The sequence below is a fragment of the Oncorhynchus nerka genome, linkage group LG1 (genome assembly GCF_034236695.1).
Source record: "Oncorhynchus nerka isolate Pitt River linkage group LG1, Oner_Uvic_2.0, whole genome shotgun sequence".
Lineage (NCBI taxonomy): Eukaryota > Metazoa > Chordata > Actinopteri > Salmoniformes > Salmonidae > Oncorhynchus > Oncorhynchus nerka.
In genome coordinates this window covers 15,032,050-15,056,493 of record NC_088396.1, presented here as the reverse complement: position 1 = coordinate 15,056,493, position 24,444 = coordinate 15,032,050, and the positions used below count along the sequence as shown (strand labels likewise).

The following is a 24,444-nucleotide window of genomic DNA, read 5'->3' as shown; positions in this document are numbered from 1 at the left end:
GTCGGGGGGCTAGGGTCAGTTTGTTATATCTGGAGTACTTCTCTTGTCCTATTCGGTGTCCTGTGTGAATCTAAGTGTGCGTTCTCTAATTTTCTCCTTCTCTCTTTCTTTCTCTCTCTCGGAGGACCTGAGCCCTAGGACCATGCCCCAGGACTACCTGACATGATGACTCCTTGCTGTCCCCAGTCCACCTGGCCATGCTGCTGCTCCAGTTTCAACTGACCTGAGCAACTAGGACCATGTCCCAGGACTACCTGACATGATGACTCCTTGCTGTCCCCTGTCCACCTGGCCATGCTGCTGCTCCAGTTTCAACTGTTCTGCCTTACTATTATTCGACCATGCTGGTCATTTATGAACATTTGAACATCTTGGCCATGTTCTGTTATAATCTCCACCCGGCACAGCCAGAAGAGGACTGGCCACCCCACATATGCTCACTCTAATTCTCTCTTTCTTTCTCTCTCTCGGAGGACCTGAGCCCTAGGACTGTGCCCCAGGACTACCTGACATGATGACTCCTTGCTGTCCCCAGTCCACCTGACTGTGCTGCTGCTCCAGTTTGAACTGTTCTGCCTTATTATTATTCGACCATGCTGGTCATTTATGAACATTTGAACATCTTGGCCATGTTCTGTTATAATCTCCACCCGGCACAGCCAGAAGAGGACTGGCCACCCCACATAGCCTGGTTCCTCTCTAGGTTTCTTCCTAGGTTTTGTCCTTTCTAGGGAGTTTTTCCTAGCCACCGTGCTTCTACACTTGCATTGCTTGCTGTTTGGGGTTTTAGGCTGGGTTTCTGTACAGCACTTTGAGATATCAGCTGATGTACAAAGGGCTATATAAATAAATTTGATTTGATTCAGTGTACCATTAAGACTGTAGACTTCCAATGTAAAATAATATCATGTACAAATATATATCATCTTGGAGGGCCTTACCATTTTCTCAAAATTGACCAAACTGTCAATGAACGTCTTGTTTCCATCATGAGTGAATGTCATGTCTGAAAAGATAATTGCAATATGATTACACACATAGAGAGAGCATATTTAGCCTGGCAGGTAGGAGCATTGGTCCAGATCGAGGCCGTTAACCCCCTGTTCCCCGGGCGCCGTGGATGTCGATTAAGGCAGCCCTCCGCAACTCTCTGATTCAGAGGGGTTAAATGTAGAAGATGTATCAGTTGAATGTATTCAGTTGTACAACTGACTAGGTATCCCCCTTTCCCAGTTCCTAGGAGTAGAATTGACCAGAGCAAACAATATAGAAGCTACTGTAGTTACTGTGTCGCAGGTCGACACTCCAAAACAAGAGGTCAAAAGTCGCCGATCATAACTTCTTCACACAAGAGGCAGTGAAGATAAGCCTCTCAATAGTCAATGAATGGGTGAGATAATGTGTAAACAACATGGAGGGTCATGAAGGCAGTGGAGAGAGAGCTGTGATGTGTTGCACTGACCTTTGATCAGCAGCGGCATGAAGGGAATGATGGGTGGGTCCAGCTTGGCCACAGTGAGCCGGTACGCCCGATGGTTCCTGGACGGGTCCTGTGGAAACACTCGCACTGTTCTGAGATCTGCCATAACCATGTTAAGTGGGCACATCACAGTCACAGCCAAAGGTGGTGCTGCTCAATCCATACATTGCTCGATGACAAATGACCGTGCAAGAAAGTTTCAATTCAATATTTGAATAAAGAGAAGCTATAGAAAGCAAGGCTAGAGACTATGTGAGTGGATGAATAGTTGATATGGGGCTAAAATGGTTCATGCTACTCACCATTAAGCTTTCAAATTCACTGTAAAATTTCTTGAATTTGCTGGGTAGTTTCTGTCAACACAAATAACAGGGAAGGTTAACAGACAGTTGAAATCTCCATATTCTTGGGCAGGTGCTAAACACAGATGAGTGTTGTTGGACAGACAGACAGACCAGACAAGACAAGACAAGACAAGACAAGACAAGACAAGACAAGACAAGACAAGACAAGACAAGACAAGACAAGACAAGACAAGACAAGACAAGACAAGACAAGACAAGACAAGACAAGACAAGACAAGACAAGACAAGACAAGACAGAGACCCACCTCCCAGGTCTGACTCAGTCTGCTCACGGCTGGGTTGCTCATGCCCATGATGATAGCGAAGAAGGAGTTGAGGTTCTTATACTCCTTACAGCTGTCACAGAGAGAAAATAGTCCAATGATTAATCAGGATCAAGTTACATGTGACTAATGTAAGTCACCATAAGGGTCTGGAGAGGAAACCCATGGTACACGTACGTTCAGCCATTTACACATTTGTGTTTGTGTGTGTGTGTGTGTGTGTGTGTGTGAGTGTGTTATTTCAGCTCCACTGTACACATTTGTTCGTATTGACATATAGACCTTCCCCTTAGGGATGGATTGGGAGGGTTGCCGGACTGTACCCTACAGCTAAGTGTGTGTGTGTGTGTGTGTGTGTGTGTGTGTGTGAGTGTGTTATTTCAGCTCCACTGTACACTTTTGGTTGCTTTCCCATCAGCGTCGGGTCAATGTGAAATTCTACCTGCTACACAAAGCGTGTTGTTTTGAGAGTGGAGAGGGGCAGAGGGAAGACATTCATCCATTATGCGGAAGTAGAATCGCTTTGGTCCAGTTTTTCGCAAGTACTCCTTAAATTGTAGCTAGTGGTTGGACTAAATTACCCTCTAATTGCACTAGTTGCTTTTTGTTTACATTGTGAACATAGTCAGTGAGTGCATTTACATGCACACTCATGAGTCGATTATAACTGATTATGGCAATATGGCGAGTATGGCATTAGCCATGTAAACACCTTACTCTGCATACGCCGATTAAAACAACTGGTTTTCTGAGAAATCTTTTGAATTACTAGGACATATGAAGGCCTTAATCCGAGTTACAGTGGTGTATTAGATCTGCGACTGTCGTAACACTAGCAGCGCGTGTTTCCTTCTTCTGCGCGAGTGAAGTGATTTCTGGAAAAATGAAAAGTATGCATCTTAAAAATAGTTTTCCCATACAACTTTTATATGTTTCTGGAAAAATGAAAAGTATGCATCTTAAAAATAGTTTTCCCATACAACTTTTATATGTCCGAAATCCCAAAAATAACACGGTGGCTGTGGTAGAAGTGTAATAGAACATTTATTTTGATTTGCAATTTTCTGCATTTATCAAAGTCCCATCAGGTAGCCTGTTTTCAGATGTGTCCGTGTAAACAGGATTATTAGGGACATCGTTCTTCTTGCAAAGCATGTGAACGTTTAAATCAAAATATTATATTTAACTGACTATTTAACTGACTATTTCTCATTATTTCAATTCACAAGATATAATGAACATGCGCGTCAGCCAGCAAGAATTGAAACTCAGCCATTCTTGAGCTTGGACGCTGCCATTGGACGTGACGCAACGCAAGCACAACAAGGGCAGTAGAGCAGCTTTCATTTCTTTTCAAAGGAATCATTTCCTCAATGGCTGACGCCCCCGATGGCTTTAGAATAGCAGGGCCACGTGTGTGTATGTATGTGTGCGCCAACGTGAGTGAGTGAGTGAGTGAGTGTGAGAGAGAGAGAGAGAGAGAGAGAGAGAGAGAGAGAGAGAGAGAGAGAGAGAGCACTTACTGGGCAGCGATCTTGATGAACTTCTTGAGCATCTGAACGCGCTTGCTGAGCTGAGCACACAGACAGATCTCTGTGATCACCCACAGCTGGATCTCATTGAACCTCCTGAGGAACAGGTCCATGTTGGCTGTGGTCTTCTTGAAGTTCTGCCTCCCAAACGTATGGTAGATCAGCTCATGCTGTAGAACAGGGCAAGAGAGGAGGTCAATTACCGTGTCCCTGATAGTTTCCATAATAATGTATCAATATATTGGTCGAAGAGTTCATCGCCAGGAGCCCCAAATGGCTCCCTATTCCCCATAGGGCTCTGGCTGAAAGTAGTGCACTATATCGGGAATAGGGTGCCATTTAGGACGCAACCGTAGAATCAAGTTATTCCTCATTCCCTCAGTGGTCTGACACACCTCGTGTACACAGTGGAAGAGTTCCCAGTCGTAGACAGTCATCTGGTAGGCCAGGTCTTTCGAGCTCATTAACTCAAAGCTGCCCATGGAGCCAGTGGAGGGCCCTTCCTGCTCTGGCAAGGGTGTCTGAAATATAGCGCACACTTAATATACAGTATAATTTACATGTGTCTGTATATCATCCTTCATCATACATTTAACACTCATGTGAAATACAGGACCGTTTTGATGGATACAATAGCAGTTCTACAACTATAACAAGTCGAAATTCAACAGTAGCCTCGGGCCAGTGAACATATGTCTGTTGATTTAAAACAAAATATTACGTGAGCAAAATACATGAGAAGTAACAGCTGCAAGAGATGTACAGCTTGTAGGGGAACCTCTGGGAATCAGTCGGGTCAGTCTGAATGCGTTTTTTTCCCTGGGGGCATTTACACACCAATGAATCCAGTTGATCCCTGGGGCAGACAAACAGACGGCCGTTGATGCTGAGTGTGGAGAAGACTGAAATATCGTTGGGCTTCAGCACCACTTTATCTGAAGGAAAACAACAAACAAGAGACCAAGAGCTCCTATAAATGTGTACATATTTCATTATTTTTAAGTGACTGAATTATTATTATTTTTATCAGCAGTTTTGTTTTTGATAACATTGAGTCTTTGTCACATATATCTGATAGTTTTCACCCACAAATTTGCAGATTGACAGGCAGGTCAACTCTTTTTGGCTTTCCTACTGTAGCTAGAAAGTTAGTTGGCTAATGTTTTTGATGATTCATTTTTTCTTTTGTTTATTCATCTGGACACAGCTATCAGCTTCTTTTGTTTCACCTGGCTGCTGGTTCCTGATCTTTTGAAAACCTAATTTGAGGAGAACGGGAGATGCAGTAGAGGAATGCAGTGCTGCGGGTTCGTAAGGAGGACGACTGGCTACTACTCTGAACTGTGTGTGGTGAGCTTCCTGGTGCCCAGAGCTACTGAGGCTACGCAGACTGAAGGAGGAGAAGTTCCAGTGGCTTCACAACTCAAGCTTGTTCCCAGAGTAGCCCTCTACAAGATCGTCACCAGACTTCTTCATCAACCATCTCTCTGACCATCTTCCTCTGATCACACCATGAGCTGTCTCACTCCATCTATGGCCTCTATTGGTTGACCTAGCTAGATTCTTATAGGCTACTCAGGATGATGTATTGCTTGTTTGTTTGTTTTTTACTTTTGAAGCGCTTTCAGATTTCTTTCTGTTATGAAAAGCGCTATAGAAGTTCAATATATATAGAAGTTCAAAGTCACACAACAAGGGTAAGGTGCTAAAGATGCCCCCCAGTATTTGACCTATCCCTAATCCCAGGAGTAGATACGGTTACACTGCTACAGGGTTTAACTGGCTACGGTGGCCATGGAGCTCAGTCATCCTTGAACTTCATCATCAAAGAAAGTGGTCAAGAAGACTCTGAAGAGGCTGCATGCATTGAATATGACAGAACGAGGCATCCATACTCCTCTGAATCCTCAGCAGAGAATTGTGCCCAGATTCTTAGCAGCGAAAACAAATGCCAGTAAATAACTAGATTAATGGGCAATATGATTAGGGTCTCAGAGACCATGGAGCAGCTGTGCCTCTGGCCTTACTTGGTACGGGGAAAGATCAGATCAAACATGGGCCAGAGAGAGAGGTGGATAAGTACGCCCTGGCAGAGACACTGGAACATCCATCCAGCAAGTACCAGCCAATGGCAGCAACAAGCGGGTGTAGAATCTTATGAGTTGAAGCAAGAACAGCAATATTGCCCCAAGCTTTTCTCCTTGCGGCTCTCCTGCAGGTCACGGAAATATCTTGAGCATATACCGGGTAATTGAAACAGAGTAATCCAGCACCAAAAGCCAATCATTTCCCAGTAAATCAGCCCTTGATTAATGAGCATCATAGCATCTGCAAATATCTATGCGTGGAAAGACTGTGTGGCGTCCACCGTCGTTTGATTAGCATGTGGCTGTGGCCCTTCTCACCTCCGGCCGAACTGAGGTTGACCAGGAGGAGGTCCTCCACTGACCCCAGCTTGTCGGCCACTGCGCTGATGACCTCTCTGACTGAGGCGGCCACGGTGACCCGGATGGTGGTGTAGGTGTGGTCGCTGCAGTACACTTTGAACAGGACTGCATGGGGACAGAGCACAACTCAGGGTCATTAACATGAAGGAATGGGGGATGGGAAGACAAACTAGAGTCCAGGCCATTGTAGATGTTCAAAACACTGTGTGTGACTGCTGGCTGCAAGGCCAAAAGGCTCATACTACTACGCTGTGCTTTTCTATAGATGGATAGCTCTCTTCTACCTCATATCTTGCATGATTTCACACATACACTATGCCCCACTTACTCTCATCATTACTCTTGATGGCCTGTCGTTTCTGCAGCTTCTCATCCCCCATGCTGAACTGCCGCAACAGGACTTTGTGCTGAAACAGGACAGACAGAAATGTATGTATAGCTCGGGTTGACAATGAAAACAAAAGCACAGAATACGACTACAGTGCTCAGGGTCACAGCAGGGTCACATACCTTTTGTGGAGAGGATCTGGCATCGTCAGAGCTGAAAGGGTAAAGAAAGTGAGATTACACCATGCTTAAGCCCGGGACACTAAAGACAAGTGCACGCAGTAACAATACATTTACACACACTTACCTGTTTTTAACTAGCTTCTCTAACTCTGGGAGTTGATCTTTCAGAGCAGGAATCACACTGGCGTCATCAGATACAGACACAAAGAACTCCTGTAACACATGACACACTCACAATGAGGAGAGGTTCAAAATGAGCCCAAACTCATTTGGATTATCAGATGACGATCACTAATACTCTACAATTGTCAGCAAGCCGTATCTTTTTAAACAACAAGCTGAATTCAGTACGCAAGAAAAAAGGGTGAGGAAGACAAGGCCAAAATGGCGCCCTATTCCCTTTGGGCTAGGGCTCTGGTCAAAAGTAGTTCACGACATAGGGAATAGAGTGCCATTTGGGATGCATACACTGACCTCTAGGAAGGCTAGTGAGGCGTCCTCCTCCTGAAGGTGATCTCCATGTACTGAGGCCCACTGGAGCACCAGCCTGATCACCCTCCTCTTGTTGTTCAAAGTGTAGTCCAGACGCTCCTGTTCTGAGCCCTGGGACGCCTCAGCGTGGTAGGTGCAGTGACGTTAAGGACAGAAACACATAGGAGCTACAGCTTGACTCCCATTTACTCCAGGGTTGATTCAGGATCAGTTTAGCCATTTAAGTTACAACTAATATGATTATTTGGACATGGGGGACCTGATCCTAGATCCTGATTCGGATCCTACTCTTGGATGCCTAATACATACAAGATACATAAGGGATACCGATACACATTAGTAGAAATCCACACAAAAACATATACGCTCATATGCTATTTTCAGTGACTGAAAGGATATTGGGCCATGAGCACTGGGCACAACTGGCTGTTAGGGATGAAGACGCAGTGCATGAGCACAAAGTCGTCCAGAGCTGGGTCTGTGCAGAGCGAGAGAGAATGAGGCACCTGTGATGTCAGATGAAACAACGCCAGGCCAGCATGCTGACAGTATTATAGGCCTGATCACACATGGCTCTGTCACCGTGGACGGCTGAGGCATGAAAGCAGCCAGGAGAGTCCACACAACCAAGCGTAATTAGATAAGCACTGTTGTGCGCTGCTAATTATAGACATGAACAAACAGGTCAGCAGCAGCAGCACGGAGGATGGATGCTCTCTCTGTGAGGGTACAGAGGAGACAATCTAAACACGACAGCCACGACGAACACAACACATCCATCTACATTAGTCAATATCACATAGGGTTGAAATAATGTTAATTCGGTCCCTACACTGAAATACAACGGTACACAGTGGCCAGAGATGTTATTGGAGGGACAGAGTGCACTACCGTACCTGATTCGTTGAGGTGAGAGTCCAGTCGCATCATTTCCAGGAAGTGCTCCAGAATCTTCTCTGGTGCCCCTGACATCACAGTGTATCTGGAATGGCAGTGTCAATCAATCACCTAATGAATTAAACAAGACAGGTACTTGCTAGTTCCCACTACTGTTCCTATTCCATCCACACTTCACTGAGCTGTGTGATCTGAATACCTGCCTGTGATTACTACATTAGATAATAATCCAAACTACAGTCAAAAGAGGTCCTGACCCCTGCTTAAGATTATAAGGGGCTGGCTGGGGGAGAGAGGGTGTGGAAGCCTCTCCATAGGTAAACAGAAGGAGAGACCACCACTTGAACTTAAGAATCAACACAGTGCACAGCCAGGCCTGTTGTGATTGGTTAGTTAAGGGAAGACAGATAACAAGGTGTGTGTTCCCCAAATAGCACCCTATTCTTCCATAGGGCCCTAGTAGAAAACAAAATAGTGCACTATATAGGGAATAGGGTGAAATTTGGGACAGAATGTGTGGCAGGCACTCCATGGGGGAAGGAGAGGTGCTTGACACCCTCACACTCTTCATATGTGACTGGCACTGTAGTTGATTAGAGGCCAACCCTGGCAGAGTGATTGTAACCCGCGCGGCCTGCCTTCTCCCCGGGAGCACATCTCTCAGTCATTACCATTAATGTGTCTCTCTCCATTGCTGCAGCCGCGGTCACTGGCAGCAACCTCCATTAAGTCTAGTCTACTAGATAACACACGTCTGCAGCCTCGCAGTCACAGCCTTGGCTTACCCTAGAACTGATGCCCAGTCTCTAGGTCCACGCCCTTTAGCAGAGAGTAACTCACAAACTCACCCACTTCTTCCACTCACAAATCTCTTCAAGAGAGTATCTAATTCACAAACCACACTCCCCTAACTGTGCCTGCAGGAGAGTTTCTCCTCCTCTTTTCTGAAGGGAGTGAGGTTAGTGTATCTTACACACCTACAGTCCCCTTTAACATCCTATATAAATCTACCTCTATTGAACAGGGCTGCTAGAGTAAGTGGTTTAGATGAAAAGGTGATTAAGACAGAGTTAGCTCAGTAGGCTACTTGTAGTGGGAGGGGGTGGTGGTGGTGCCGTGGGTAGAGGTCTGGATGCTGCTGGGGCTCTTCTCCAGGACCAGAACATCCTGATCATGTTCCTTCAGACGCACCGTGTTGGCCTCCACGTCCTGGACACACACACACACACGCAGGCACAAATTCATCATTATATCATCAGAAATATGATCCGTTTCAAGAAGCTTGTTGCTCCTAGACGTTTCCACTTCACAATAACAGCACTTACCGGGGAAGCTCTAGCAGGGCAGAAATTTTACAAACTGACTTGATGGAAAGGTGGCATCCTAGGACGGTGCCATGTTGAAAGTCACCAAGTTCTTCAGTAAGGCCATTCTACTGCCAATGTTTGTCTATGGGGATTGCATGGCTGTGTGCTTGATTTTTAACACTTGTCAGCAACAGGTGCGGCTGAAAAAGCTGAATCCACTAATTTGAAGTGGCGTCCATATACTTTTGTAGATGTATGTATGTATGTATATATATATATATATATATATATATATATATATTATAGTATAGTATATATACATATGCACACACATTGGAAAGTTAGGTACACCACTCTGTTTATTAGGGACACCACCCAGACAGTCATCGAGGCATTCAGTTATTGTTCGATTAAACGTTATAATGGGCAAAACGAGTGACCTAAGCGACTTCGCGGTGTGATCGTCAGTGCCATGAGCGCCGGTTACAGTATCTCAGAAACGGCCAGCCTCCTGGGCTGTTCACGCACTACAGGGTTTCCCGAGAATGGTGTGACAAACTAAATAAATCCAGACGGCGGTGAAAACAGCCCATTGTTGAGTGTCGAAGGAGAATGTCAAGGTAACAGACGGGCCACAAACCAGCAAATAACTGTGGACTACAACAGTGGTGTGCAGAACGGCATCTCGGAACGCTGTTCTGGAGGCAAAAAAGGGGTCCGACCTGGTACTAAAAGGCTGTACCTAATAAACTGGTGTGTATATACAGTGTTTATATATACTCTATATTATAATAATGTATATCAGTAATATAGTACAAGGAAATCCTGTAGAATAGTAGAATAGGCCTAAAGTACACACATCATGCAGACAAAATAATATGAGGGGGGTAGTTGACATATTTATCTGACTTAAATATGACCCCTGGTCTGAGGCCAGACTACATCATCCCATCAGGACTATGGTACTGTATGCCTGGTGGATTAGTATGCTAGTACTGACAGAGAGACTGGGAGGTCAGCAGTTTGACTGAGGTATCATCCCAAATGGCACCCTATTTCCTATGTAGTGCGCTACTTTTGACCAGGGCCCATAGGGCTCTATTCAAAAGTAGGGCACTATATAGGGAATAGGGTGCCATTTGGGACACAGCCCGTGTCTGGCCTAGCAGCCCATCAGGCCAGAGCCAACGGGAGATTTACAGAGGATTGAGTGAGCCTATTACAGAGAACCTGCCTCTGTGGATCACCCAGATAACCATCATCCATCCATCCGCTTTTCAATAGACACAATCAAGACCCTGATGCCCTATCAAAGTCTGATGCAGGCTGCACGTGGGCCAGGCTAACAATAGGCAGTGGAGGGAGAACGTAGAGAGACAAGAGACTAGCAGCTGATAGTTTGACCTTAGGATTTATACTGTACCTTTTCTACAGACATCTGTCGACATTGAACCACAAAGTTGATAGTAGAATACCCTTTAATGTTGGCGTCATTGTGCAATGCTAAACCTCAACCAATAGAGGGAGACTATACCATTGAAAAAGGATAGTGGGACTTCACTGAGCAGAGGTGGAGGAGGGCCATGTTAACTTCCCCAGATAACTCACTCTGAGGATCCGGTTGAAGTCCTCCTTGTCCACACGTAGGAAGTGGCAGTTATCCTCTCGTAGAACAATGGAGGCGGCACGGGGGGCATCGTTGACCAGAGCAAGCTTCCCAAAGTCGTCTCCCTCATGCAGCGTGCAAACAACCCCCTTTGTGTGAAACAAGCAAACAAAGAATGTATGTGTGAAACAGGGAAAATGAGATGAGTGAGAGCATGTACAGCATCTTTTAAATGATATAACTCTTACACACTCATATATTCTATAATAAGCTATGGTGATGAGCTGTACTGATCAAATGGGGATCAATTGTATGAGATGAAAAATTCAAATAATATATATATTTTTTTACCTTTCCATAAATTACAACGTTTACAGAGCCCTTTAGAATGATGTACCACGATGTGCCTTCCTCCCCTTGATTGAACACTGAACAAGTGAAAGATTACAACAACAAAAATGATATGTAAAGGGGTCATAAAGTGGTTTTCCACCAAAACATTTCAAAGAATTCCACTGAAATAGACAAAACAAAGGATTTAGTATATAATCTGGGATTTTCTTTCTGCCTCCATGTAGATAATGCATTTATAAAATGACGTCTTGCGTGTAACGTTGATTAAGTTAAATCGATTGAGTTCCGGTCATGGAGACAGTGTTGTACTACTTACAGACTGTTCCAGATTTGGCATGGGACTCAAAGATCAGGACGCCGGCTAGTTCTTTCTTTACCTGTAGAAGCAGAGGAAAAGGTTAGAGGTGACGTCATATAGGCCACGGGTAGGCAACTAGATTCAGCCGTGGTCCGATTTATGCCCAAGCGGAGGGTCGGGGGTTCGGAGCATAATTACAACCATCTGTACACTGCAAATTGACCACAAGTAAACCAAAAAAAATTGATTGTATTTGAAAATAACAATAATTTCACACCTCATTAGATTTAGACACGATCACATACTTCTCTCTTTTTACTTGTAGGAATCCTTGGGAACAGATTTACTGAATACATTTTTATTTTAGCTGAATTCCTGGTGATTTATTTTGTCTTTTTTTACCCCCACATTTTTTTTACTAAAATCATTGGGGACCAAAAAAAAAACCCATCCAAAATGGGTTATTATTGTAACCAAATCTGCACTCACAGTGGTGGATAGGTGCGATAAGGCCTTTATATGAAGCAGCTCCTCATAAATGATCTCCAAATCATCCGCTGCCCTCTGTCCTGGACTGGGGAAGGGGAAATATGCACCAATTACAAAATAATTTGACCTCGACTACAATCTCATCGATTCACTTTGAACAGGATTTTAGCATCAGCTTTGCACTTAGCTTACATATCTTATATATCTTTCCTAACCCTGCCAAACCTGCAGATACTGTATATCTATCATACCAGCAGGTGGCGATCTCTGTGATTGGTCCTTACTGTTTCCTCAGGACCATGCGCATGTGGGCGTCAGGGCCGACCTGGGAGAGGAGGAGGAGGGTGTCCTGCAGCTCCTCATCGCTCTCCCTGGTCTCCTCCTCGGTGGGCAGGGGAGCGTCTTCCTGTTCATCCTCCAGGAAACGGTAGAAAAGATACTTGTCCTGGAAGGTCAGCTCCTGGTCCACTGCAGAACAATACCAACACAGATCCCACAGGTTTAGAGGTTTAGAAATGGAGCCTCATTTACATGCACTCACACACAGGCACACACACAGGCCGTTCCACCAATTCGCTGCCTTTTGAGAAGTAGAACTTGGTGGGGGGGGGGGGGGGAACGTTTGTTTTCATGTAATTTTAACATTCTGTCAACTTCATAAAAAACATGTTGTTTTCTCAAGAGGTGAAATTTTAAGTGCCAAATAAAGTATCAGAGTTGACCATAAACAGGTTTGACGATTTCTTCTTAAATCAGCCATAAATCCCCTTGAGACAGAGGGAATGGAAGCTTGTCGTGTGCAACAGAGAGTGGCAATTGAATGCAAGCTTCACAAAACATGTTTAATTGTTGACCTTAAAATGGGGGAAAGAATCACATGATATCAATGATCAGAGTAGACTTTGTCAAAGCAACAAAATATCTAGGGCTTAACAATGATGGTGAAACTTGGAGAAATGTCGCAAAAGGCACTAAAGGCCCCCCCCAACACACACACACACACACAGAGGGTATCCTTAGCTACTGTCTACTGTACTGTTGTGGCTCACCGTGGTTGAGAACACCTTCCTCTAACAGCACCTGCCACATGCCCACTGCTTGAATGCGAGAGTAAACAGAGGAGCTCTGCTGCATCTGCCAGTCAACCAGCTCTGTTCCCACACAGCATTGCCTGTAGGAGATACACATCAGGAAATGAATACATGAATCCTACTACATTGTCTGCGATGCTCGTCGGATGTGGCAGGGCTTGCAAACTATTATGGATTACAAAGGGAAGCACAGCCGCGAGCTGCTCAGTGACACCAGATGAGCTAAATTAGTTCTATGCGCGCTTTGAGGCAAGCAACACTGAAGCATGCATGAGAGCACCAGCTGTTCCGGACGACTGTGTGATCATGCTATCCGTAGCCGATGTGAGTGTGACCTTTAAACAGGTCAACATTCACAAGGCCGTAGTGCCAGACAGATTACCAGGATGTGTACTCCAAGCATGCACTGTCCAACTGGCAAGTGTCTTCACTGAAATTTTCAACCTGTCCCTTTTTCAAGCAGACCACCATAGTCCCTGTGCCCAAGAACATCAAAGTAACCTGCCTAAATGACTACCGTAGCACTCACATCTGTAGCCATGAAGTGCTTTGAAAGGCTGGTCATGGCTCACATCAACACCATTAACCCAGAAACACTAGACCCACTCCAATTCGCATATCGCCCCAGCAGATCCACAGATGATGCAATCTTTATTGCAGTCCACACTGCCCTCTCCCACCTGGACAGAAGGAACACCTACATGAGAATGCTATTCATTGACTACAGCTCAGCGTTCAATACAATAGTGCCCTCTAAGCTCATCACCAAGCTAAGGACCCTGGGACAAACTCCTCCCTCTTCAACTGGATCTTGGACTTCCTGACGGGCCGCCCCCAGTTGTTAGGGTAGGTAACAACCCATCTGCCACACTGATCCTCAACACAGGGGGCACCACAGGGGTGCGTGGTCAGTCCCCTCCTGTACTCCCTGTTCACTCATGACTGCATGGCCAAGCATGACTCCAACACCATCATTAAGTTTGCCGACGACACAACAGTGGTAGGCCTGATCACCAACAACGATGAGGCAGCCTATAGGGAGGAGGTCAGAGACCTGGCAGTGTGGTGCCAGGATAACAACCTCTCCCTCAACGTGATCAAGACCACGAAGATGATCGTGGACTACAGGAAAAGGAGGGCCGAGCACGCCCCCATTCTCATTGATGGGGCTGTATGGGAGCCAGTTGAGAGCTTCAAGTTCTTTGACATGAGAGTAGCATGTACATGGTACTGTACATGAGATACTACAACCCACCTGTATGTCTTCAGGTGGTACTTCCTGTCTCGGATCATGTGGGGAGCTCTGGAGAGGATGGCATCACGGAGAACCTTCCCTGCTCGCAGGATCTTCTCAGATGGGACCTGTTGGGAGAGAATAGAAGGATGGAGTAGAGGCAGAGCTTTACAATAGAAACAGAGGAGTTGGCCTTTACTGATGTGATGGTCTTTACTACCTGAGAAATGGGTTTAGGACGGAGTTTGGCTGGGCTTTCAATTAATGACTTCTGAAAAATAAAATGACATGACAATGACTGAAAAAAACACACAAGGAAACATCATGGATTGGAAAACAAAAGCACAAAATAAAGTACAGGCATGATATGGAAATGAGCAATGTTATGACATGATACAGACTGTAGTGAATGGTCACAGTTCCCTCCCTATGTTTTTCAATGATGACAGATATTATGTGCTTTGTAGAGGTATTCTTTACCCCTAACAACCTCCACTATCAACAGGGCCCTTCAGGATTGGACCCTTTTTTAAAATTTTCACCTAAAATGACATACCCAAATCTAACTGCCTGTAACTCGGGCCCTGAAGCAGGGATATTCATATTCTTGGTACCACTTGAAAGGAAACACTTTGAAGTTTGTGGAAATGTGAAAGGAATGTGGTAAAAGATAATACAAAGAAAAAAACAACCGTTCTTTTGTATTTGTTTTGTACCATCATCTTTGAAATGCAAGATAAAGGCCATCATGTATTATTTCAGCCCAGCCCAATTTAGATTCTGGCCACTAGATGGCAGCAGTGTATGTGCAAAGTTTTAGACTGATCCAATGAACCATAATATTTCTGTTCAAAAGTTTGCCCAAATGTGCTTAAATAGTTTATTAATAACTTTTTATGTTCAAAACTGTGCACTCTCCTCAAACAATAGCATGCTATTCTTTCACTGTAATAGTTACTGTAAATTGGACATTGCAGTTAGATTAACAAGAATTTAAGCTTTCTGCCAATATCAGATATGTCTATGTCCTGGGAAATGTTCGTGTTACTTACAACCTTATGCTAATCGCATTAGCCTACGTTAGCTCAACGTCCCGCAGGGGACCCACCAATCCTGAAGAAGTTTAAATGGGCAGTTATTTACGAGATTCACAAGCAGGTGTTGGTGCTTACATCCCAAACCCTTGGATCCACAGCACAGAAACCACCTTGAACTAGTCCTGTATGGGATGTGGTATTCATGAGGTAAAAACATCAAGAGCAGAGAACGATCAAACAGAGACTAGGCACTAAACCAGCACACCATGCACCACAGAGCGGACATAATGACTGCTGTTCAACCTCTACATAACCTCTTTTCGAACATCATTACTCTCACAGCCATGACCAACAGTTACATAGATGCTTAACCACCCTACAAATTCATCATCAACTCTTTCACCCTACGATGAGGGTGAAATGCACTAACGCCACAGCCCCCTTTAACATCTTGATTCAAATGTTGCTGAGCGCTGCTCTTTTCTCGCCGCAGCGTCTTATGGCGGCCATGAAATGACACCAGCGAGGACGAACACAAGGATGCCGTTCAAAGGAGGTCCATATACTGTAGGTGACGCTTCAAGATCTTTCTAATATGCATCACTGATCATTTGGACTCGTGAATAATGCATAATCTACAGCATGTACACGTACCGTACACGTCAGCGAGGACTCTGGGTTCCCTTAATTCATGTATTACTGTGGGAATGTATGCATTCTGTGCCTGTAGGGTTTGGGTTCACTGGTCTGCGATTCCTGTAGATGGATGCACTCAGCTTTAACTGGAGGTATGAATTACACAACAAAAACAGCGTCGCCGCATTTCTTTTTTCTTCTGTGACTGGAATATGTAGAGCCGTCGAGTTTTGCCAGCAATTTGCAGACAATGCAACCAAAGGGGAGTTTGCAAAAAAAAGACACTCAATTATCCTTGTAGTTATTTATAGTGCACATGTTTTGGCTGGTCTGAAAAGAACAAAGTCCAAGCCGCAATAAATAGTGAAATCCCTCCAGAGTAGCACCATGTTATATGCATGGAGGTAAGGAAGTACCAACGGGGTTAAGAAGGTGGAACGGGAACTATGAAGGATGTGATGCACACCACCGGAAGCGAGGTCTTAGCAGCAGCCCTGTTTATATTTAGTCAAAGTTTAAACAAACTCCACATTCCAGACTTATTTCGAGCTTCTGGCAACTGCAGAGGATGTTTGTTCGATCAGGATCCACGTCAGCAGCAAGCACATATGAGCAAACCACCAACACTTAACCACCCACTGTCACTCTGCCATTCACAACAGTGTTCAATCTGGATGATACTCACTTGACATAAAGTGGTCACTAATCTCTCGTACACGGATGAGTAGTTGGTTGTTTATGCTAGATATTGTCTCTGGGCTGCCAAGATTACATGCTTACTGCCACATCATACAGTGCTGTTTGGATGATGATGATAGTGGACAATGTTTGATGGTGAAACTAAATCATTATGATATATGACGATGAAGTCTCCGTTTTGTGTTCAGGAGAGACGACCGTACCTTATTCAGATGTTTAGAGATGGATCCAAAAGAGTTGTTGCTTATGTTCTCTTTGTCAGACATTCCTGAATAAGAAAATAGAAAAATGACACTTGTTGTCGTTCCTAAAAAAAAGGAAGTCTGAGTTTAAAGCCCACGCAAGACAAAATAAATCCCATACTGTACATCAGCACTTGTTTATCTGCAACAATTGGTGCATGTTCACAAATATACTTAGACAGATGTCAATACATAACCTCGATGCTATGTTGAATGTAGATACAGTATGTGTCGACTAGAATCTCCTTGAGGAGTGAGTTACATAATATTATCGGACAGTCCCCAAGGGAGATTTGTACAGTCAGAAGTGTGTGTGTGTGTGTTTTAGCCTTCAGGAAAAACATCATTAGTCATTTCACTTCAAAACCTTATCTGAGGGGAAGATACCTGGCTGTTCTTAGACTTGACTTTAAGACTGCTGATATTGCTTATTTCATATTAAAGGCGAGAGGTAGGCCAGTACGGAGCATTGTACGGTAGGTGAACATTACGGATGTCACTGTAGTTCGTGTACTCACTGTCAGTGCTACGTCCACCACTTTCCATAACTCCATAGGGTGGGGCAAGCAGTCCAGCCATGCACTGACGATATTTCTACAGAGACACAGAAGACAGAAGAACGGTCTTATAACTAGACATGGTGGAACCAGCCACAAAAGCCAAATCATAAACACTACAAGGTTAATTTTAGTGTATCGATGCAATTCAATTCAAGATGCAGTTCATTGTCAACTACTGTCACCTGTCAATAGAATTATTTGGATTGTAGTGTTATATGTCTGTGTTTGACCCCCTCCCCCCCTTGGTGTGAATTCATGGCTGCCAAAGGAAGCCAGTCTTCCCCAAAACATTTACCAAGAAAAAAACATAAAATAATCTATCTTTCCTCTCTCTGTGTTTCATCATTTTCCTTCAATTCGCAAGAGGCTGAATGTGTTTCACCGGAGAAAGCATCCGAACGAGCGAAACACCGCCCCTCTGTCTCTGTATGTGTAGCCCATCGATCTGACGCTGTCTGGTCAAAAAGAGCATGACATTGTTGCAAGGAAAGCCATCGAGCATTTGGCCTGAGTGAAACTGAGCTCATCTGTGAATGGTCCTGGCGCACCAAAAAAAAGTGTCAAGTGATGCCAGGCTGGATTTGGCTTCACACCAAATCACAGCACATCAAAGACGAAACATAATTGTCAGACAAAACTTGAATTTTTGCATCTCGTTGTGTTGTTGTCCTCTGGTGGCTAGCTAGCTAAAATTATCCCTTTCCTAAATTAGCCATGGACGGAGATAGGTATTTGGACTTGTGGTTGTACTTAACTCTTCGTACTAGCCAATGATTATAAACTGAGATTCTGATCCAACTATGAATTCATATATTGTGCCCCTGATGGAAGTTCAATATGTAGCTAGATATCGTAGGCTAATGTTTACCAGCTGGCTAATCGTTGCAGACGAAAGGTATTTAGGCTAGCGAGCAAGCATTTTAGCCAGGTAGCCTAGGAAAACAAAAAGGCCTAACAAAAACTAAAAGTGCGTACTGTATGACAGAGTCAAAGACCGTTTCGTAAACTTGAAAAATAGGTGGATGACATTGGCGTTTCTCTGCATGTAGGATGAATCAACGTGTTTTTTCTACTTGCACTGCACGCACATACACAAACACACAGAGAAATCGGAACCATGGACAGCCACATCATATTTAGCTGACGTTGACTGGACTAAATCGTTTTTGGTATATTTTAGTTGCCACTGTATTAGACTAAGCAGAGGTGATTAGATGATGTTGAAATGTTGAAGTTGAAATGGTGCTGGAATAGCGGAGGCAGCTCCTGTCCTTTGCGACTTGCGGTAAGTCTCCGTGGTTCTAAATCAATAGTTGTTTAGTAGTCCGAAAATGTCGGAAACATTAACTTGCTTGGCAGTGCTGTTTGTTACATGCAATATGCTTAGTGGACTTCACCGGACAGAGGTTGCTGTGATGAAACAAAGGTGTGGTTGAATTTATTCTGCCACTGTGTCTTCTTATTGCCTCTGCCTTAGGGGTATATATCACGGTGGCAAGGCATAATGAACTAACAGGTTACAGCGCAAACAGCGCCATCTTTTTTTTCTGTCTTGGCTTCCCCGGTGATTTTACCCACGCACCGCTCCTGCTCGGCCCTGTACTCTCTGTATCAACATGGGCCATTCAGGACTATGTAAATACACAGCTGAGACCTCCAGCTGGCAGTTATGAGCATTCAGAAGCTTTACAACTGCGGCAGCCTCATTTAAATGAGCCTTCATCTCACAAAAAGCTCCACAGTGTCCCACTGCATTTCAAAGGACAGAGCAAAATACACGTTTCATGTCGCTTCATTTGAAGTAAAAGCCTATCGCTGTAGGCCACAATAGCCTAACGTGTATACAGGACAACAGGCTACAAAACCACAGTAAGGAATCCATGGTGAGACATGGGCAAATGTTCAACTATCTACGCTTGCTTTCCATGCCATATTTGACTAATGATGGCATTACTGGGGGATGAGCAGATTGTGGCAGAGAGTAGTTGACTTACGAGTTGATCAAATCGCCTCAATCTGTGGTCTTTACAGATAAGAAGGCATTACAAACAGATTACACCAAGATTTAACAAGCCACACACAAAACGCATACACAGACGTTCACACATGCACACACACAAGAGGGAAGCGTCCTAACCTCTGAAAATAAGTCTCTTTACACTGCATTGATATTCTAGTGTGTAGTCCCTCCCACCAGAGCACAGGCACACACAGCTAGGATCAAGTGGTTTCTGTCTGTACTGTAGATTAGGCCTATCAATGTACGCTCCACAGACTCCTACTACTTGGCTTTAGCCTCAACCCATATCTGTCTGTAAGCATTAGCGCATTCATCCTACCTGTGGAGAGATCCTCAGTGGTCCCAAACTTTTTATAGACCCGCACCCCTTCAAACACTCAACCTCCAGCTGCTGTAATCCTCTAGCGCCAGGGTCAGCACACTCTCAAATGTTTTTTTTTTTTTACATCATTGTAAGCCTGCCACACACACACACTACATGATACATTTATTAAACATAAGAATGAGTGTGAGTTTCTGTCACAACCCGGGGTGTGGGAAGTGACAAAGAGCTTTAATGGCACAGGCCACAAATAATAATATAATAATAATCTCTTTATTTAACCATTATTAATTTAAAACCTTATTTGTTTATCGAAAATTGTTAATAACTCACCACAGGCTAATTAGAAGGGTGTGCTTGAAAGGATGCACAAAACTCTGCAATTTGGTTGTATTGGAGAGAGTCTCAGTCTTAAATCATTTTCCCACACTCTGTGCCTTTATTTAGCTAGTGAGGGCCGAGAATCCACTCTCACATAGGTACGTGGTTGCAAAGGGCATCAGTGTCTTAGCAGCACGATTTGCCAAGGCAGGATACTCTGAGCGCAGCCCAATCCAGAAATCTGGCAGTGGCTTCTGATTAAATTCGATTTTCACAGAACCGCTTGTTGCAATTTCAATGAGGCTCTCTTGTTCAAATATAGGTAAGTGGATTGGAGGCAGGGCATGATAGGGATAACGAATCCAGTTGTTTGTGTCATCCGTTTCGGGAAAGCACCTGCGTAATTGCACACCCAACACACTCAGGTGCTTCGCTATATCACATTTGACATTGTCCATAAGCTTGAGTTCATTATCACACTAAAAAATCATGCAATGATGGAAAGACCTGTGTGTTGTCCTTGTTAATGCAGACAGAGAAGAGCTCCAACTTCTTAATCAGCCTCAATTTTGTCCCGCACATTCAATATAGTAATCCTAGATTCAGATCATTCAGGAAAGAAAAAACATCACCCAGATAGACCAGTCGTGTGTCACGCCCTGGCCATAGAGAGGATTTTATTCCCTATTTTGGTTAGGCCAGGGTGTGACTAGGGTGAGCATTCTATGTTATTTTTTTGTATGTTTTTGTATTTCTTTGTTTTTGGCCGGGTATGGTTCTCAATCAGGGACCGGCTGTCTATCGTTGTCTCTGATTGGGAACCATACTTAGGTAGCTCTTGTCCACATGGGTTTTGTGGGTAGTTGTTTTCTGTATTGTTAGTTTCCTTACAGAACTGTTAGTTTTCCTCTTTGTTGTTTTTTGTTCTAGTGTTTTATATTTTAAATAAATATCATGAACACGTCTCATGCTGTGCCTTGGTCCAGTCATTCACAGGAAGAGGATCGTTACATCGTGTGAGAAACTAATCATCATGCGGTCAGACAAGTGAAAATGATGGTCAGTAAAGAAAACTTTAAGCTTGTCTCTTGTTTTTGCGCCATCAGTACAGATACCAACACATCTTGACTAACAAAGTTCATTTGATATCACAAAGCTGTCCAGTACTTTAAAAATATCCTCTCCTGTTGTCCTGGTTTCCAGTGGTTTGCAGGTGTCTTCCTTAATTGACCCCCCATAAACGTAACAGACATATACCAGGAGCTGTGCCAGGCCCGCCACATCTGTTGACTCATCCAGCTGTAACGCATAGAATTCACTGGCTTGTATACGAAGCAGTAATTGTTTCAAAGCATCTCCTGCCATGTCACTGATGTATCATGAAACAGTGTTGTTTGATGGAGGCATTGTCTGTATAGTTTTTTTGGCCTTTACCCCCAGCATTGTCCCAGCCATATCTGCGGCAGCAGGAAGAATTAAGTCCTCCAAAATAGTATGGGGCCTGCCTGTCCTAGCCACTCGGTAGCTCACCATATAAGTCGCTTCTAGCCCATTCTTCTTAATGGTATCTGTTGCTTTTATACATGTCTTACTACTCAAAAGTTGTCTTAATTCTCGCTCAAAAAACTCCTGTGGCTTATTTTCCAAATTGGCATGTTTTGTTTCTAAATGTCTGTGAAAGAGTGAAGGTTTCATAGACTTGTGAGATAATATTTTTGCACATATAACACACCGTGGCTGAGGAAAGGCACTACTTCCAATATAAGTGAACCACAAATCAATATAGTTCTCATCATATTTGCACCTCTTTGATGGTTCAACGTCCCTGTCTGTTGTTCGGTGCTTTCCCGGGTAAAGGGGGCAGTAGCTCTTCTGGCTGCATCAAATTCACAACTGTCAGTGTCCATGCTAGCTGGGCTAACAACACATGTAGAATTACTGATGCTAGCATTGGATGTGCTCGTGGAAGCAGAACAACTTGTGTTGGCGACAGGTGCAGGTGTCGTACTGCTGGTAGTAGCAGTACTACCAGTAGAGCTGGTATGTGTCTCTATGGACGCGGGCCTTTTTTTTTAACCATTTAGCAATTTTCGAGCAAACGGAATGAGCAGCAGCTATTTTTGGCTACATACTGACCGTTAGTGGAATTCCTGTGAGAGAGTAACGGTTAATGTGATTGGATGATAATTATTAGACTAGGCTACCTGTATTTGTGTTGTTATTTCACTGAAAACTAGATGGTTTAATTTTATTTTTGGCAGTGAAACGAGGCTACTCAGGCGAGAAAAAACCTTACCCAAATGTATAGCCCCGTTGGAAAATATAAATGGACTGTTTAAAAATGTGAATTACATTTTTATTTGGGGTACCCCCCCGACTGCATTGCGCGTATCCCTGGGGGTACTCATATGCCAGTTTGGGAATACCTGCTCAGGGGAATCAGCGTATGACTATAAGGCTATAAGTGGCTTATAGTGTAGCTGTGCCATGCAGCCTGACTATTATGTAACACACAATGCAGTGTGGGCCTAGTATTGAGTTGCATCCTCTGAATGGCACACATACTGTACAACAACCCATGTCTCAATTGTCTCAAGGCTTAAAAATGCTTCTTCAACCTGTCTCCTTCCCTTCATTTACACTGATTGAAGTGGATTTAACAAGTGACATCAATAAGGGATCATAGCTAATGTTTTGTACACTCAGTGTATATCATTTAAATAATCAAAAAAAATGCATGAAACCATTTGCATGTTTAATTATAAGCTTCCATATCAAGGAGAGTGTAGTAGAGCTCTGCTTCTCTGTCAGAATATGAATTTTCTTCTGCTAAGCTTTTATAGGCTAACTCTGTCTCCCTACTACTAGACCCTCAGATACAAAATAAAATTCACAAAATTAAGGGTCATTTAGAGCAGTACTTTGTCTCCGAATCTTGAATTATTGACACAATAAGAAACTAGAACATTAATCATCAAACAAACATAATCTAAATTGAAAACAAAAAAACAATGTTTTAAGTGAAAACTAGGCATTGGTCTGAAGCCTAAAAAGAAAGAAAATTCACATGAACACCACAATGCCTACCCCACCCATGCTCTACCAAGGTTTTCCAGCACACAGCTTTTACCTACTACAGTAGCTGCAGTGACTTCGGAAAGTATTCAGACCCCTTGACTTTTTCCACACTTGGTTACATTACAGCCTTATTCTAAAATGGATTAAATACAAAAATATCCTCAGCAATCTACATACAATAGCCCAGAGTGACAAAGCGAAAACAGGTTTGAAGAAAGTTGTGTACATTTATTCAAAGTAAATAACAGAAATACCTTATATACATAACTATTCAGACCCTTCGCTATGAGACTCGAAATTGAGCTCCGGTGCATCCTGTTTCCATTGATCATACTTGAGATGTTTCTACAACTTGATTGGAGTCAACCTGTGGTAAATTCAATTGACTGGACATGATTTGGAAAGGCACACACCTGTCTATATAAGGTCCCACAGTTGACAGTGCATGTCAGAGCAAAAACAATGCCATGAGGTCGAAGGAATTGTCTGTAGAGCTACGAGACAGGATTGTGTCGAGGCACAGATCTGGGGAAGGGTCCCCAAGAACACAGTGGACTCCATCATTCTTAAATGGAAGAAGTTTGGAACCACCAACATTCTTCCTAGAGCTGGCCGCCCGACCAAAATGAGCAATCGGGGGAGAAGGGCCTTGGTCAGGGAGGTGACCAAGAACCCGATGGTCACTCTGAAGGGCTCTATAGTTCCTCTGTGGAGATGGGAGAACCTTCCAGAAGGACAACCATCTCTGCAGCACTCCACCAATCAGGCCTTTATGGTAAAGTGGCCAAATGGAAGGTACTCCTCAGTAAAAGGCACATGACAACCCACTTGGAGTTTGCCAAAAGGCACCTAAAGACTCTCAGACCATGAGAAACAAGATTATGTGGTCTGATAAAACCAAGATTCAACTCTTTGGCCTAAATGACAAGCATCACATCTGGAGGAAATTTGGCACCATCCCTATGGTGAAGCATGGTGGTGGAAGCATCATGCTGTGGGGGTGTTTTTAAATGACAGGGACGGGGAGACTAGTCCAGATCGAGGCAAAGATGAACGGAGCAAAGTGCAGAGAGATCATTTATGAAAACCTGCTCCAATGCGCTCAGGACCTCTGACTGGGGTGAAGGTTCACCTTCCAACAGGACAACGACCCTAAGCACCCAG

General features: G+C 43.9%; 1 protein-coding gene across 3 annotated transcripts in view; it reads right to left on the bottom strand.

The window, feature by feature from the left end:
* The window catches only part of rapgef4a (Rap guanine nucleotide exchange factor 4a), a 78,932-nt gene that overhangs the window by 1,455 nt on the left and 53,033 nt on the right, over positions 1-24,444 (bottom strand). For all 3 annotated transcript variants that reach the window (XM_029623254.2, XM_029623593.2, XM_029623422.2), the window contains 25 exons: positions 17,498-17,573; positions 16,941-17,005; positions 14,586-14,636; positions 14,387-14,493; positions 13,090-13,211; positions 12,325-12,508; positions 12,041-12,125; positions 11,570-11,630; positions 11,251-11,327; positions 10,902-11,048; positions 9,074-9,195; positions 7,986-8,071; positions 7,489-7,567; positions 7,072-7,222; positions 6,722-6,810; positions 6,598-6,628; positions 6,416-6,494; positions 6,046-6,192; positions 4,478-4,575; positions 4,036-4,161; positions 3,632-3,810; positions 2,091-2,181; positions 1,783-1,833; positions 1,463-1,550; positions 942-1,006 (listed from right to left, as the gene is read on the bottom strand). In XM_029623254.2, coding sequence (XP_029479114.1) covers positions 942-1,006; positions 1,463-1,550; positions 1,783-1,833; positions 2,091-2,181; positions 3,632-3,810; positions 4,036-4,161; positions 4,478-4,575; positions 6,046-6,192; positions 6,416-6,494; positions 6,598-6,628; positions 6,722-6,810; positions 7,072-7,222; positions 7,489-7,567; positions 7,986-8,071; positions 9,074-9,195; positions 10,902-11,048; positions 11,251-11,327; positions 11,570-11,630; positions 12,041-12,125; positions 12,325-12,508; positions 13,090-13,211; positions 14,387-14,493; positions 14,586-14,636; positions 16,941-17,005; positions 17,498-17,573 — 2,457 coding nt within the window. The remainder of the gene's footprint in view (positions 1-941; positions 1,007-1,462; positions 1,551-1,782; positions 1,834-2,090; positions 2,182-3,631; positions 3,811-4,035; positions 4,162-4,477; positions 4,576-6,045; positions 6,193-6,415; positions 6,495-6,597; positions 6,629-6,721; positions 6,811-7,071; positions 7,223-7,488; positions 7,568-7,985; positions 8,072-9,073; positions 9,196-10,901; positions 11,049-11,250; positions 11,328-11,569; positions 11,631-12,040; positions 12,126-12,324; positions 12,509-13,089; positions 13,212-14,386; positions 14,494-14,585; positions 14,637-16,940; positions 17,006-17,497; positions 17,574-24,444) is intronic.